Genomic DNA, 13,455 nt, shown 5'->3' with positions numbered 1-13,455 from the left:
TTGACTACATACAAAAGAATTGCTGGCTTTTTTTTCCCTAATGGAATGGGACAGAAGAAATTTCAGCTTGCTTTATTTATTTATTTATTTAGCTACACTGCATCTACTTATATAGGAAACCTTATTCTCTATTTTAAAATTCAGAACAAGGTGGTGGTTTGATACAATGACTTAAATAAAAATAGCACCAGAAGGACCAGGTACCAATAACATATTTCACCCATCCAGTAATTTTATTATGTAAAATTATTGCACTTCTAATGTAGAAAGTAAATAACAGTAATTACTAAATTCAATAATTTTAACTAGTTGGTGAAATCTGAAATAATTTCAAAATAATTCTGAGGTTTCCTCTAAATGATACTGCCTATGAGGACCTCGTCTATGTCTCTAGTTTAAAAGGCAGGAATAGGGGGCTGAACTCCACTTCTAAGCTATGTCTGCATTAGAAGAGAGGCTGTTTTACATGGTGGTACGAATTTGGTCCACATCAAATACATTGTTGTTATAAAAATAAACAAGATTTTATAAAAAATAACATTGCATTCCTTGTTCAAATTGCACAGTACAAATAAGCTATCTAAAGTAATACTGTTATTAATAATTAGAATTACATGTGGTAGGTATGTGTTTAGTCTGAAGCAACTGAATATGTAGTTCTGCTTTCATAATGTATGAAAACTAAAATTTAAGTCACATCTAGAAATACATAAAATATTTTTAAACTTTATAATAAAGAATTTACAAACTAATTTTTAGTAGCTGATAATACAGGATCCCACAGTCTATTTACATAAAAGCCCATTTTTATTCACTTTACAAAAGCAATAAATAAGAAACTACATTAATTTGCACAAAACCTGCTCCACCTCATGATCAGTGGGATGACCACTGCTTTACAGCTGGGCCAACAAACCTGTCTTCCTCTATGACAACTGCTCATTTTGGAAAGAAGAAAAAGTCTTGTCTTTATTCCAAGAGTGAGTATAGTCATGCAGAATCCAGCGTAAAACCTTACACATTATAATACACGCATTAAAAATATGGACAGTGCCTTTGAGTATATTTACATGAATATTCACAAAAAGATACAGTTCTTTGATACAAAATTTAGTGGTGTCAGCATAATTGATAAGAACCCCCTCACCCTCTGCCCACATTGATCTAGTAGGAAATTAAGCTTGCTAAAACAGGCACATTAACTCACAGGTAAATAGCTTCCGTCATTCAGGACTGCTAGTCAACAGAGTACCAAAGCCAAAGGGTCTCTGCCCACTGACCCACACTGTGCAAGAGTAGGATTCAAAGGACCAATCAGAGTCCCGCTGACTCTGTACAAGGAAGCAAACAAGTAGCTCAGTTACCTGACGAGCTACAGCAAGCACCTTAACACTTATTTAAAAGAGTGAAAACAAACAACCCACCCCACAAAAACAAAACCAGTCTAGACACACTAAACCAGAAAATATATAAGCTGTAAGTAGTGAAAAAGTAAGCTTGCTTGGGGCAGAATGAATAATCCCTACAACTACCAATCTGTTGTAAATAAAATCGAAATATGCCATGTGTTCATTACTTTCTATTGCAGCTTCAATTTTTCTTATGAAAGATGCTTTGATACCACACTTTTTTTTTAAGGAGTCAAAGAGATTTAGAGGAAGAGTTCATTAAATTATAATACTTTACGAAAGAGTTCTGACCCGAGTTCTTTTACCTGTTAAGTCATTCGGCAGGCCACAATGACTCCGTTGCAAGCTGCTGTGACTAATACTGCCCGCTGTGCTGCGCTCACTGCTGTCAGGACACAGAACAGTCATATGCCCCATCCTGAAGCGGCTCCTCCTCATCCGCCTCTGTTGTGTCCTCTTCTTTCCGGCTGACCACGTTGTTACTCCCAGGCTCACTCTGAGAGATGCTCCCATGGCTGCAAGAGCCTCTGTTCTCCTCTGCCCGGGGACTGGTCTGTTCAGGAGTCTTACCCACTGTTACTGGCTGGAAGGTGTCAGGCTGGACCAGTTCCTCTGTTATCTCACTGAGCTTCTGCAGTTGTGGCTTAATGATGTTTAAAAATGGCTTATATCCAGGGCTGAGTGAAGGGGGAAAAATTAGCTGTCATCTGCTGTAATTCAAAAGACTTGATAGAGGGGCTAGCTAGGGAGATGGCTGTTAGTTGATAAAGTGCCTGTTGTGCAGACACGTGGTCTTGAGTTCGATCCCTAGGACCCACGGACAAAGCTGGTGTGCTGGTGCTGACAAGACACAGACAGGATTTCTGGAGGCATGCTGGACAGCCAGCCAGCCTAGTGAGCCCCAGGTCCCAGGGAGAGATCCGTCTTAAACAACAAGGTCAATAGCTCCTGGGGAATGACACCAGAAGCCGGCCTTTATCTTTTGCACATGTGCACAAGTACCAATGCAAAGTACCCCCAAGCACAACTTGGTTAAGTGCACTATAAGAAAGGAAAGGCTTTAGACTCTAAGGGACCATTGCAAAGTTTCTAACTTAAACTCATTTTGCAATTACAGAAAACCAGATCTAAGGGAAGAAAAGAGCTTCAAATCTATATGCGACTGCTGACAAGGACAGGACCTCACACCCACCCACTGCTTCTAACTTGGAGATGCTAGTAACTGTCATGGAGCCTTGACATTTACATAGACTACATAACCTGTCTTTACGAATACTTAACCACAGAACTACCAATCTAAGTTCTAGCCTCATGACCACTTGTATGGCATAAATTTTAAGCCAGCATTATAGGTTCGCAGTATAAACTAACCAACATTGTAAGCTATTCAATGGACAGTACCCATTCAAGAGCCCGAGTACAAATTGGCTAAAGGAAAACTACTTTAAAACATAAATATGAAAGTATTTTTTAAGTTCCATAAACTTAAAACTGTCCAAATGAGTGAGTTGTAAGTTCCTGCTTTTTTGGGACAGGTATCATAGGTAGCTTGGATGACGGGAAGCCTGCTATTTAGATTAGGCTTACCGCAAACTCACAGAGGTCTGCCTACTTCTGCCTCCCAAGTGCTGGGATTTAAGGGATGTGCTACCTACCTGGCAGTTATAATGGTCCTAATGTGACAAAGCCATCATTCGCCAAAGGATACCATGCTTATGGAAAGCAGCACTCACTCACCAGTCTGTAGAGGCCCAGCGGTCCACAGCTTGCAGCCCTGATTTTATGTTCTGTAACATCTCTCCATCCATCTCGGAAGACTGAGCAATCCCAAGAATCTGACTGACCACTGAGGATTCTCTGAGAATCAGGCCGATGACAACACACCAGTCCAGACATCCTGCCTCCATGAAAATGTGCAGCAAATAACTAGACATAAAGCACAAGACAATGATCTGTATGAATGACAGTAGCTGACACACACAAAGGGAGGGCAGCAAGCACTCAGAAGGGACCATTCCCATCTGCACAGAGACCTCCGGGTTCTCTGTGTTCTCAAACTCAGAGACACTCACCGAAGCTGGACCTGAGATTTATGGGGTCCTTTACTCGCCAGCTCCATGGAGATGTGCTCTAGCTCAGACTGGGTCAAGCTGAGGGTGGAGAAGTTTTCATCCACCATTGTCCAGTCTCCATCCACCACGGAGCTGCTTTCAGTCAGGTCTGTAGCTGAGCCAATGCTGCACTCATCCCCTGACGAAGAAACCGCACAAGTTATTAAGTGAGCTTTTCATTTCACAAATGAGTGCTTTCCCTTTCATTATAAATATTATTTAAAATGCTAGCTTCTCTTCAAGATTTCAAAGTAAAAACATTCAATCTACTGCTAAAATAGCCATTATATGAACAACATATATATTTTAAGAGCTAACAGACCACTAAAAAATTATATGCCTTAGGATGGGAAAATATTCTAATTTTACAATTAAAAGTAATAGCAGTTGGGAGCCTTCACACATGACAGAAGCTTCACCCAGCAGTGATAATAAAATGATAGCCCAATACTAGGTAAATGCCTGACCATTAAGAAAGCTGTAAGAAAAAAAAATTAATCTGGGCTTGTAATGCAGATCTGTGGTCTCAATTACTTGTGGCTGAGACAGGAGGACCTCATGTTCAAGGACAGCCTGTGAGAACGGAGGGGAGTGCTTGCTTAGCATTCAGGGGGTCCTAGGTTCAATCCCCAGTATTGGCTCTCCCATCCTCCACCAAAACAAGAACAACAATCCCCCCAAACCAAAATCAGCCCAGTTACTATGGAAGATTTAGTATTTTATAACCCTATAGCAACAGAAATTGTTTCAAAACCTCTTTCATTTGTAATTTATAACTATATAGCAGAAACTACTATACTGTTTTTATAAATGATCACATAATAAATAGTTCAGGCTTTGAAAGCTAAGAGGTAAAATGAGGGACATTATATTTAACAATGAATTCTTTCATAAGCTTTATTAATGAAATAAAAACTAGTGATACAAGTATGATTTTATGACAAAAGTCTACTTATTCTAAAAATAGAATTCCTTATAACATTTTAATGTTAACTGGATTTGAAAGATAGTATTTGCTTATCAAAATTAATTGCAAAGGGCCAGCAAAATAGCTCAGAGGGTAAAGGCACTTGCTATCAAGCCTGACAGACAAGCAGAGTTTTATCTCGGAAACCTACAAAAAAATTAGAAGGTTTCATCACATAAAGGTGTCCTGACTTTCATATGTGTACTCTTCTACACACAGCACAAACACAATGATAAACATTTTAAATCTTGATTGCAAAGATTTATTTAATGTTTACCTGTATTTCATATATCTAAAATAAATATGGTAAAGCCCAGTCAAAGCCAATTTGTCCTTATTTTCCTATGTAGGCAGATATTTAATGGCTAATTCTTTAGGAAAGAATGATGCTGTACCTTAGAATGCTATGGTACAATCGTTTCCCAAACAAAACTCAAGAAGAGCTACAACTTGTTCCATTATTAGATATATACCTTTATTAGATAATGGTGACAGGAAAGCATCTTGCATTTGTGGTCCAGGAGATGAGGCTATGTCTGTGTCACGATGGGTGGGACCAATGTTGCTGAGCCAGCTCTGACTTCGTTGGATGTTAGAGATGCCAGCATCCATCTCAGGGGTAATAAAAGGGTCAGCTGACTGAGACTTTAACATCTGCTCTCCCACTGCATGGTAAGTCCAGAAGCAAAAAAGGTGTGTTCAAGATGCTCTTGCTGCAATTCACAATACTATCTGTTCAAAGCCAATATATTGTTTTGTTTTTTTTATCTAAAACTAGGGATGTGAACTTACAGAAGAGACTCTCAGAAACTCCTCCTGTCTCTTACTGTAACTAGGCCACTCTTGATTCTTCTGATTTGAATGACTCGCCTTGACTCTTAAGATGACCTAAAGTTCCTAAACACCATAATAAAATGGTTTTGTTTGAACAACTAGAAATCTTAATTAAAATATCTGATTTTTTTTTTAACTCAGTTTGACTTTGTCCTCTCCAAGTTTAGGAAAAGGACACAGATGTCAAGGTGATGGTAAATGACAGCACAGTTTATTTGCAGCTCCTCACTAACTCATGCTAAATTCTTTACCACAATAAGGTAAATGTAGGAGCTTCTACACTCATTTTTTTTTTTTTTTTTTGGTTTTTTTTTGAGACAGGGTTTCTCTGTATAACCCTGGCTGTCCTGGAACTTACTTTGTAGACCAGGCTGGCCTCGAACTCAGAAATCCACCTGCCTCTGCCTCCCGAGTGCTGGGATTAAAGGCGTGCGCCACCACGCCCGGCGCTCTACACTCATTTTCAACCTGTCTATAATTTACTATGATTAGATTTGTGAGCTAAACTTCAAGCCAAAAAAACTTAAGAAAGATTAGTGTCGACTTCATTAATATCTTTGGTCAAATGGGAGCTATTCTAACTGATGTACAACAAATTGGCTTTTATCTGCTTAAATTTGCAATGAAAAGAGTTCCTTGAATGTCAATCAATGATAACATGTCTAAATATCGAAAATAAATAATTTTTGTAAACACGTCTGAAGTCTACATTACCTGCTCGGCATTTCCCATTTTTGAAAGGGGAACTTATGGAAGAGGCTGGGATAATGGGAAGTGGCCACAGGAAATCCTTGTGAAGTCTCTTCAGGGCTACTACAAAGTTGTCTACACGGGCAGCTCGGGTACGTTCTTTGCAAAGCCAACTGATCAGTTCAAAGCCTAGCTGGGCTGCAAAGCAGCCAAGGTCCTTTAGGCGCACCTCTTCTAGGAGGCGCCGCGCATGTCTCCACAGCATCATGTCAATGTACATGTTCTCAGCACACTCACTGTCTTTGCTCCATCTGTAAGAAACAGGAGAAAGTGAAAGAATAACCTCCCTGAAGAACCCCACTTTTAGGTAGCATTGATAAAGTTGAAAAGGAAGCAAGAATTCCATATCTAATTGTGTCTAAATAGGAAGGAAAAGCTCCAGGGCCTTCCCACATCACACCACAGCCTAGTCAACATGTAGCACAGAGTTACCCACACCCCTTTCAGGTTTAAAACAGCGTCTCTCTGTGTAGTCCTGGAGTTTGCTATACAGACCAGGATGGCCTCAAACTCAGATATCCTCCTGCCTCTGCCTCTCAATTGCTGGATTACAGGAATATACTACCATGCAAGGCACAAAGTTACCTCGTAAGACCAATTTGTAGAATTGAATATATGGAATAAGAATAAACAGGAAACAAAAGAAGCCAGACCAGGAAGAGATGGTGTGTAACTGAAGTGGGAAAAAGAAAGAACAAACAAATGTACACACCAATGAAAGAGGGAAAAATGAAATCCTCTCTTCTTGCACTTTATAGATATATGAAAATAAACCTTATAAAAATCAATGACAAGTAAGTATAGTCTGTCATCTCTTGTCAATATGAGCAAATGTGTAACCAGGAGGAACCAACTAGCAGCTCTAAGTGAGGCGCAGACCACGGGACAGGAGAGCCCAGCTTCAGAGGCAGGACTTCTCAGATCTGGTCTCTGCCCTCCACTAGCCGTGTGAACAAAGTCCAGTGTCTTTCTGAGCCCCTGTTTTCACCTGCACAGTGAGTTGTCAGGACTAAGAAGTAAGCGTGCAGACACTTGGAACAGTGGGTAGCACACAGTGAGCTCTTGGTAAGGGGCTGACCAGCATTTAATTTCAGGCCGAGGCTGGCAGCTGTTGATCCTCCTATGGCTCCACTGGTGACATCCATCTGCGTTTGTGTATTTGTACTAGGGGAGGAGTGTTAATCACTGGGACAGGAGAAAAAAGGTAAAATATCATAATAAAGCATGTTGACTCTTGGCATGTGCTAGGTATTGCAGTAAAAATAAAAACACATAAAGACAGTAAGCGCCGGGCATGGTGGCACACACCTTTAATCCCAGCACTCGGGAGGCAGAGGTAGGCGGATTTCTGAGTTCGAGGCCAGCCTAGTCCACAAAGTGAGTTCCAGGACAGCCAGGGCTACACAGAGAAACCCTGTCTCAGGGGAAAAAAAAAAAAAAAAGACAAAAAGCAAACAGACAAAACAAAAACCCCAAAACACTCAGGGAAAAGAAAATACGAGAGCCAAGAACAGCTAACACCAGAAGCAGTACAGGAATTTCCTAACCAGAGGAAACTCCAACAATCTGTCAAGATCACTGAGTTTACAAGCCACACCACTAGAGACAAGTTTCCACTTATGACAGATGTAGTTTTTGGTCTTCAAAATGGACCAGTTTTTCAGCACTCTCATTACTAAGATTTTTTATTTGAGTCCTCCATCATTAGAAGTAATTTACATTAATTATTTAGAACAAGTACATTCAAATCCAATTTAGTACAAAGATAAAAATTACAGAGAACAGAAGTGAACTTAATAGGAAGGAAAAAGTAAAGAGAAACACAGAAGCCTTCTGTAAGCCTTTGGCAAATGAAAAAAGGATTTGCAACAGAATGAAAGTTTCTTAAGATTTGATGTTATAAATGCCCTGAAATGCAGCGGACAAAAGCTCTGAACCAGTAACTGCTCTTTATTCTTTTACCTTTTCCCAGAAGGACCAGTTGGCATACTGAGTGTTTTCTGTAAGCCGAATTTACCAGGAGGAACATTCTCAGCTGACTGGGATAAACTGATGCTCCGATTCCTGAAGAACTCAAACCCACCGCTTGAACTGGGCTCCTGTGGTTATACAGCATACAGTGGTTTTAGTCAAAGATGCTCTGTGGGTGTGTGCTCTAGAGAAGCTGTATAATTTTGTACTAACCTGAGATGTAGGTGTGGATGGAGGGGTCTCAGATTCTCCAGAACCAATGGCTTTAAGAAATCGCATCATGTGCCGGCACAGGTCCCATTTGCCCTGTTCCAGTGCGGTGTTGAACAGAAGGGTGGCATGCTGCCTGCTTACTGCTGGGACTTCCATATTCTATAAAAACAACCAACGCAGACAACATCCCATTCATACGATACAATTTTGGGAGACAGAGCAATTCTTTTCTTGACACTTCTCTCAGTCTGAGGAACAGGCTGGCTGGGGGCAATTTAATAATAAGATTAAAAGGAGCATTTGAAAGTTCCAGATATGCAAGAGTGAGGCAGTTGCTCTGCTTGCTTAGTTCACACTACAGTTCCCTGTACTCCTGTTACACCTTAGCTAACAATACACACCGACATTCATCATTGCCTTTCTTTCCCTTTGACTGGAAAGTCACACCATTCCCACTTTACAGGAAATGGAAACAGAGTTATCTAAATTGTTGAAGATCAATAGAAAGGCAAGATAAATCTAGGTTTTCCTGACTCCAAAAACCTTAGGTCTGTGTCCTCTAGCACTTTCTGAAGATCTGACTGTAATTGTTGCTTCAGGCAGGACTGATCAGCACTGCTCCACACCGAGCATCCTTAGCTCTTTCTTCACAGCCAAGCACCTTGCCTGCTTTCCTGGGAAGCTGCCTGATAGGCTGAACCCCAGCCCCAGCTAGAGGAAAGCTCCCAGCTCCACAGCTAGGGAGAGCTCTGAGGGCCTGAGGGGCAGCAGGAGAAACCCCAGCTGCACTGACTTTGACTCTTTTTATGATGATGTTTCTTCCATTAGGGCTAAGTAAACCCCAGACTCTTGGGGCCACTCGCCTCTGCTTGGACATCTCTGGTTTCAGTTACTTGTCATGAAGCAAAATATGTTGACAAGATATCTGCTTCGGTCTGAGATTCTAACTAGGCTTATGGCTACCTTTTTGTATAAATGAAAACTACTTTGTAGTAATATGAAAGAACTTTAAAATAGCCTTTCAGATTTACAGCAGTACCACACTTTTGAGCCTACTTATCAAATAATGAAATACGTTTTTCAGGGTCTGTTTTGAGAAAAAAATGTGTCATGAGCATCCTTAGCTGTCTACAGCAAGGCTAAGATTGGATACTGTGTTAAGCCCTGTTTATTTAGAATCCTTTCAGTAATTTTACATTGTAAGAAAATACACCTATTATTGTGGGTAACCCAGATCCATGCACTAATGCCCACAGTATCATTTTTCTCAGTTAGTGTTTCTTACATTTTATTAGTCTAGTGTAGTATTGCTAATGGAACATATACATCATATATATTATGTATAAGAACATTTTAGCTGCACAGACGGCTCAGTAGTTCAGTTCTTCCTACGCAAGCCTGATGACCTGAATTTAGAATCCATGTAAAACCTCTGTAGTCTCTTGGAACTCACACTAAGATAGGGGAGGTGGAGACAGGAGAATCCACAGACACATAAAACCCAGCTCTCCTGGCTTCCGCAGAAGGGAAATGCTGGAGACACTGTCTCAAAGAAGGCTGAAAGCAAGAGTCAACACTTGAGAGTCCTCTGACTTCTATATGCTAAGGGACATGCTCATCTGAACATATGTACACACTCAATCTTAGTTAAAATTATGTCCTGAAATCATTAATCTGTTTTAGGCCCTTTTAGGGACAACCAACCAAAATATTTAGGAATGTCACTTTTGAAACATTAAAGGAAATCTCTGGTCACTTGGCAAGTCTGGGTTCTTTAGAATGAAAGACATACACCGCAGAGAAAATATGACCATTCCATAAACCCTATCATAAGGACATACCTTTCCCTCCTAAAATTAGACCATTAATTCTTATCCCTTCATAAGGACAAGTGTTACCTGTAAGATAATAAGGTAAGAGGCAGCTGTGTCCAAATCCTGAGCCATCAAACATTCCTCAAACAAATCCTTGGGGTTTCCAACAGCTGCAAAAAGGTAATTCCACAGAGCATACTCAGTCTTCCTGGCACAGTGCACAACTGTCTGAAGGAAGAGGGGGAACTCGGTGATAAACTTGGCCACGGTGGGCAGCAGTGGGTCGGGAATGGGCTCCCGTGAGGTAGCTTCTTCTTCCAGCACTTCGTGGAGCATGAGCTCCAACACGTGAGGGAAGTAAGGTAACGCAGCGCAGGACTGAGCCAGGAGGAGCGCCTGCTCGCCCAGGTTCCTGACCAGGAGCTGGCGGAGGATATGGTGGAGGTAGATCTGAGAGGTCCTCTCCACAACACAGAAGGGAAAGAGCACCTCCAGCTGCTCCCTGGCACTGCTCCGGGTATACAGAGAATCATAGAGGAGAGTGTCGTTGACAGCACCAAGGACCAACGCGTCTTCAAACAGAACGGCCAGGGGGTAAATGTTGATATGGAACGGCAGCATGATCCGCTGGGACAGGAAGGAGTGGGGCTTGCGGTGATCCCTGGGGAAGAGAGGGAGCCAAACCTTCATCCCCGCACCACCACAGCTCAGCCAGAGGGCCTCCAGAAGGTGACGTTTTTGTTTGTTTGCTCGACAGGTAGTCCAGACATTTTCCACCGACTGGGCTAGTACAACGGGAGGACAGAACGGCAGCTGAAGGAGACACAAGAATTGCTGGAGTTTGGTTTTCCTATTAAATATGGAGGTTCTAAAGTTCATAGGTACTAGCTTTGTAGACGTTAAAAATAAGTGTCTTTTTAAAAAAGGGGCATTTATTTAGAATTAGAGATAATAGTGATCTTTCAAAGTATATGTATTGAAATCTATAAAAAAACAAACCCAAAACCCCTACAATGAGCAACCTTTCTGGTTTGTAAGATGGGCTTTATGTATGTTCTTGGTGCCTAAATCACAACACACCACTCTCCCCTTAAGCCCCTCTACTCATAAACCCTAAACTCATCACCGTCCCTCCTCAGGCTGGAAGTGCCTTCTAGTTGTACTCACGAGCTTCCTTTGGTTAGGGTGGCTGTCCTTCTCCCGGATCTGTGGGCCTGACCTGTCCCTCTGCATCATGATGAGCTGTCCCGCGAGGTTCAGCATTATGCTCTCTGCATCACGAGCCTGAAATTGATCAATACTGATTTTTAGGCATATAGTGATCTTGGCATTCCTCACCACCTAGTAAAATTTATAGGTTAAACAAACCAACAGAATTTACTGGGGTTGCACTATACACAGCCATTTTGCTAGGCTCTGTGGGAAAACAAGTTTCCTGGACAAGATAGACAAAGTATAACATTATGTGGTTAGTGACCAATGAGTACAGAACTGAATTATCCTGAAAAAAACTAAGAGAACTCCAGAAATTCACGCACATACACACACTCACGCTGGAAATGACCTCAGTGATCTAGGTGCTGTCAGTAGAGAGGGGTTAAAAGGATGAGACACCAGGAAGTCAGACGTAGTAGGAAAATATTATATTTTAACCTAAGCACGAAATGTAAGCGGACACATGTAGCTAAGACAGGACAGCTATACTGGGAACCTCGAGAATGACCTCCTAGCTGGGCAGCAGCAGGATACAAATTGCCACACACACTTCAGTGAAGTCTGCTTGACAGGCTGAGAAGCCCGGAAGCACTCAGGAGGCAAAAAGTTTCACGGAAACTCACCTCCTGGAGCTTTGGCATTCTCATTAACCCATATACTCATACCCTATTACCACGTTAGTCTGGTGTATGGATCCACATGCTCTCTTTGAGTATTATCTTATTATAAGTGCCTTTTAAGATTGAATTCTGACATAACTAAGCCCCCACCAGTGTTCCAATGTGCCAGAAGCCAACAAGCTTGGAATCCGGTAGAAATGCAGTAAGGAAGTTACCTATTCAGTAACTAATTAAGCATTACAAAAGACAGAGCCAACAGCTCAAAGCTGGTCTGCAGAGTGTTTACCAAGAAAGAGCCAGGGAATCTCACTGAGATAGAAATCTTCAGTACAGGCTACATTGCATATTAGAAGCAAGTTGGTGAATTCTTCTGACAAATGGAGATTCTACAGATACTTAAAAGTTACACTCATATAAGAATTTAACAAGGCCTATGAAATAGGGGGGCATTCTGCTAAGAGCAGAACCACCTGGTGCAAGCCTTCACAAGGCTCAAAGGAATAGCACTAGGGTGTGAAATCCTTACCTGTCATTAAGCTGACCCTAGGCAGGACTGCTTTATCTTTACTGTAAACATTTACCTGGTTCCTGTAAGTCCCTTTGTAGTCATTCCTTTGTTTTGTGTCAGGTAACTTCAATGTACTTTGCCTGCTGTGACTTCTGACCCCTTTTATTTTCTGTACTATATAAGACTGGTGTTCACTTTGTGACAATACATTCAGATTCTACACAATCTCGCGTGTTGGTCTGTCTGTCACTCGCCAACTCCTTGCCCATCTGCACCCAGAGACCCGTTCCACACAGACAAGGGACCCAGAGGGTCTGCAGCAACAAACCACCTTGCATACCTCTCAAATGAAAGAATCATTAAAAAAATCCCACTTAGTCAGGACGAATTACTGTATTTTATTATGGACATTTTAATCAAATGCTAAAGAGTCTGTAATTATCACTGTTAAACCCACTCCCTCCGCTTAAATAAGGACACAGTGGGAGTTTAAGAAACACTGCTTTCAGCCAACTATCAGGTAAATCATGTCGTTTCACTGGTAAAGGGGAAGGTTAGTTTGACTTAAAAAACAAACAGAACGTACTGCCAACCTAGGGATGACAAACCAGAAAAAGCATGTCTGAACCAAAGAGGCCTTCATGGTGTAAGATCTAAATGAGGTATGGAAAAATGGCGTCTGCTGCTGGAGCAGTGCCGCAGTAGTTAAGGGTATTTACTGATCTTGCAGGGGGACAATGAGTTCTGTTCTCAGGGCCCTTGCTGACTGTTCAGAATAGCTTCTAAAACCAGCTCCAAGAGATTCAATTCTGTCTATTTATTTCCCTCCTATTATATTTCACCTTTCTAATCTGTTCTGCACTAAGGTAATACCTCGTTGTGAAGCCCTCTTAAACTGCTGCACCCTTTACTAATGAAGCTACTGATCACCACTGTTATCTAGCTCATACACAGATTTTCCCTCTTATTTCAAAAGTCAAGGTATTTCAAAGCAAGATACTATGCTCTCTATTCTCTGATATCTAATTCAATCCTAAAATATG

The 13,455-nt window shown here is 41.3% G+C and overlaps 1 protein-coding gene across 1 annotated transcript in view; it reads right to left on the bottom strand.

The window, feature by feature from the left end:
• Nucleotides 1–706: 706 nt before the first annotated feature.
• The window catches only part of Ric1 (RIC1 homolog, RAB6A GEF complex partner 1), an 84,723-nt gene continuing 71,974 nt past the window's right edge, over nucleotides 707–13,455 (bottom strand). Inside the window, exons 18-26 of the mRNA XM_021151804.1 lie at nucleotides 11,237–11,353; nucleotides 10,154–10,882; nucleotides 8,256–8,414; nucleotides 8,034–8,170; nucleotides 6,036–6,322; nucleotides 4,961–5,152; nucleotides 3,482–3,659; nucleotides 3,147–3,335; nucleotides 707–2,086 (exon numbers count right to left, since the gene is read on the bottom strand). Coding sequence (XP_021007463.1) covers nucleotides 1,798–2,086; nucleotides 3,147–3,335; nucleotides 3,482–3,659; nucleotides 4,961–5,152; nucleotides 6,036–6,322; nucleotides 8,034–8,170; nucleotides 8,256–8,414; nucleotides 10,154–10,882; nucleotides 11,237–11,353 — 2,277 coding nt within the window. The 3' untranslated portion in view covers nucleotides 707–1,797. The remainder of the gene's footprint in view (nucleotides 2,087–3,146; nucleotides 3,336–3,481; nucleotides 3,660–4,960; nucleotides 5,153–6,035; nucleotides 6,323–8,033; nucleotides 8,171–8,255; nucleotides 8,415–10,153; nucleotides 10,883–11,236; nucleotides 11,354–13,455) is intronic.

This window comes from Mus caroli, chromosome 19, assembly GCF_900094665.2.
Source record: "Mus caroli chromosome 19, CAROLI_EIJ_v1.1, whole genome shotgun sequence".
Classification (NCBI taxonomy): domain Eukaryota; kingdom Metazoa; phylum Chordata; class Mammalia; order Rodentia; family Muridae; genus Mus; species Mus caroli.
The sequence above is the reverse complement of the archived record's forward strand: the minus strand, read 5'-3'. Positions and strand labels throughout refer to the sequence as shown.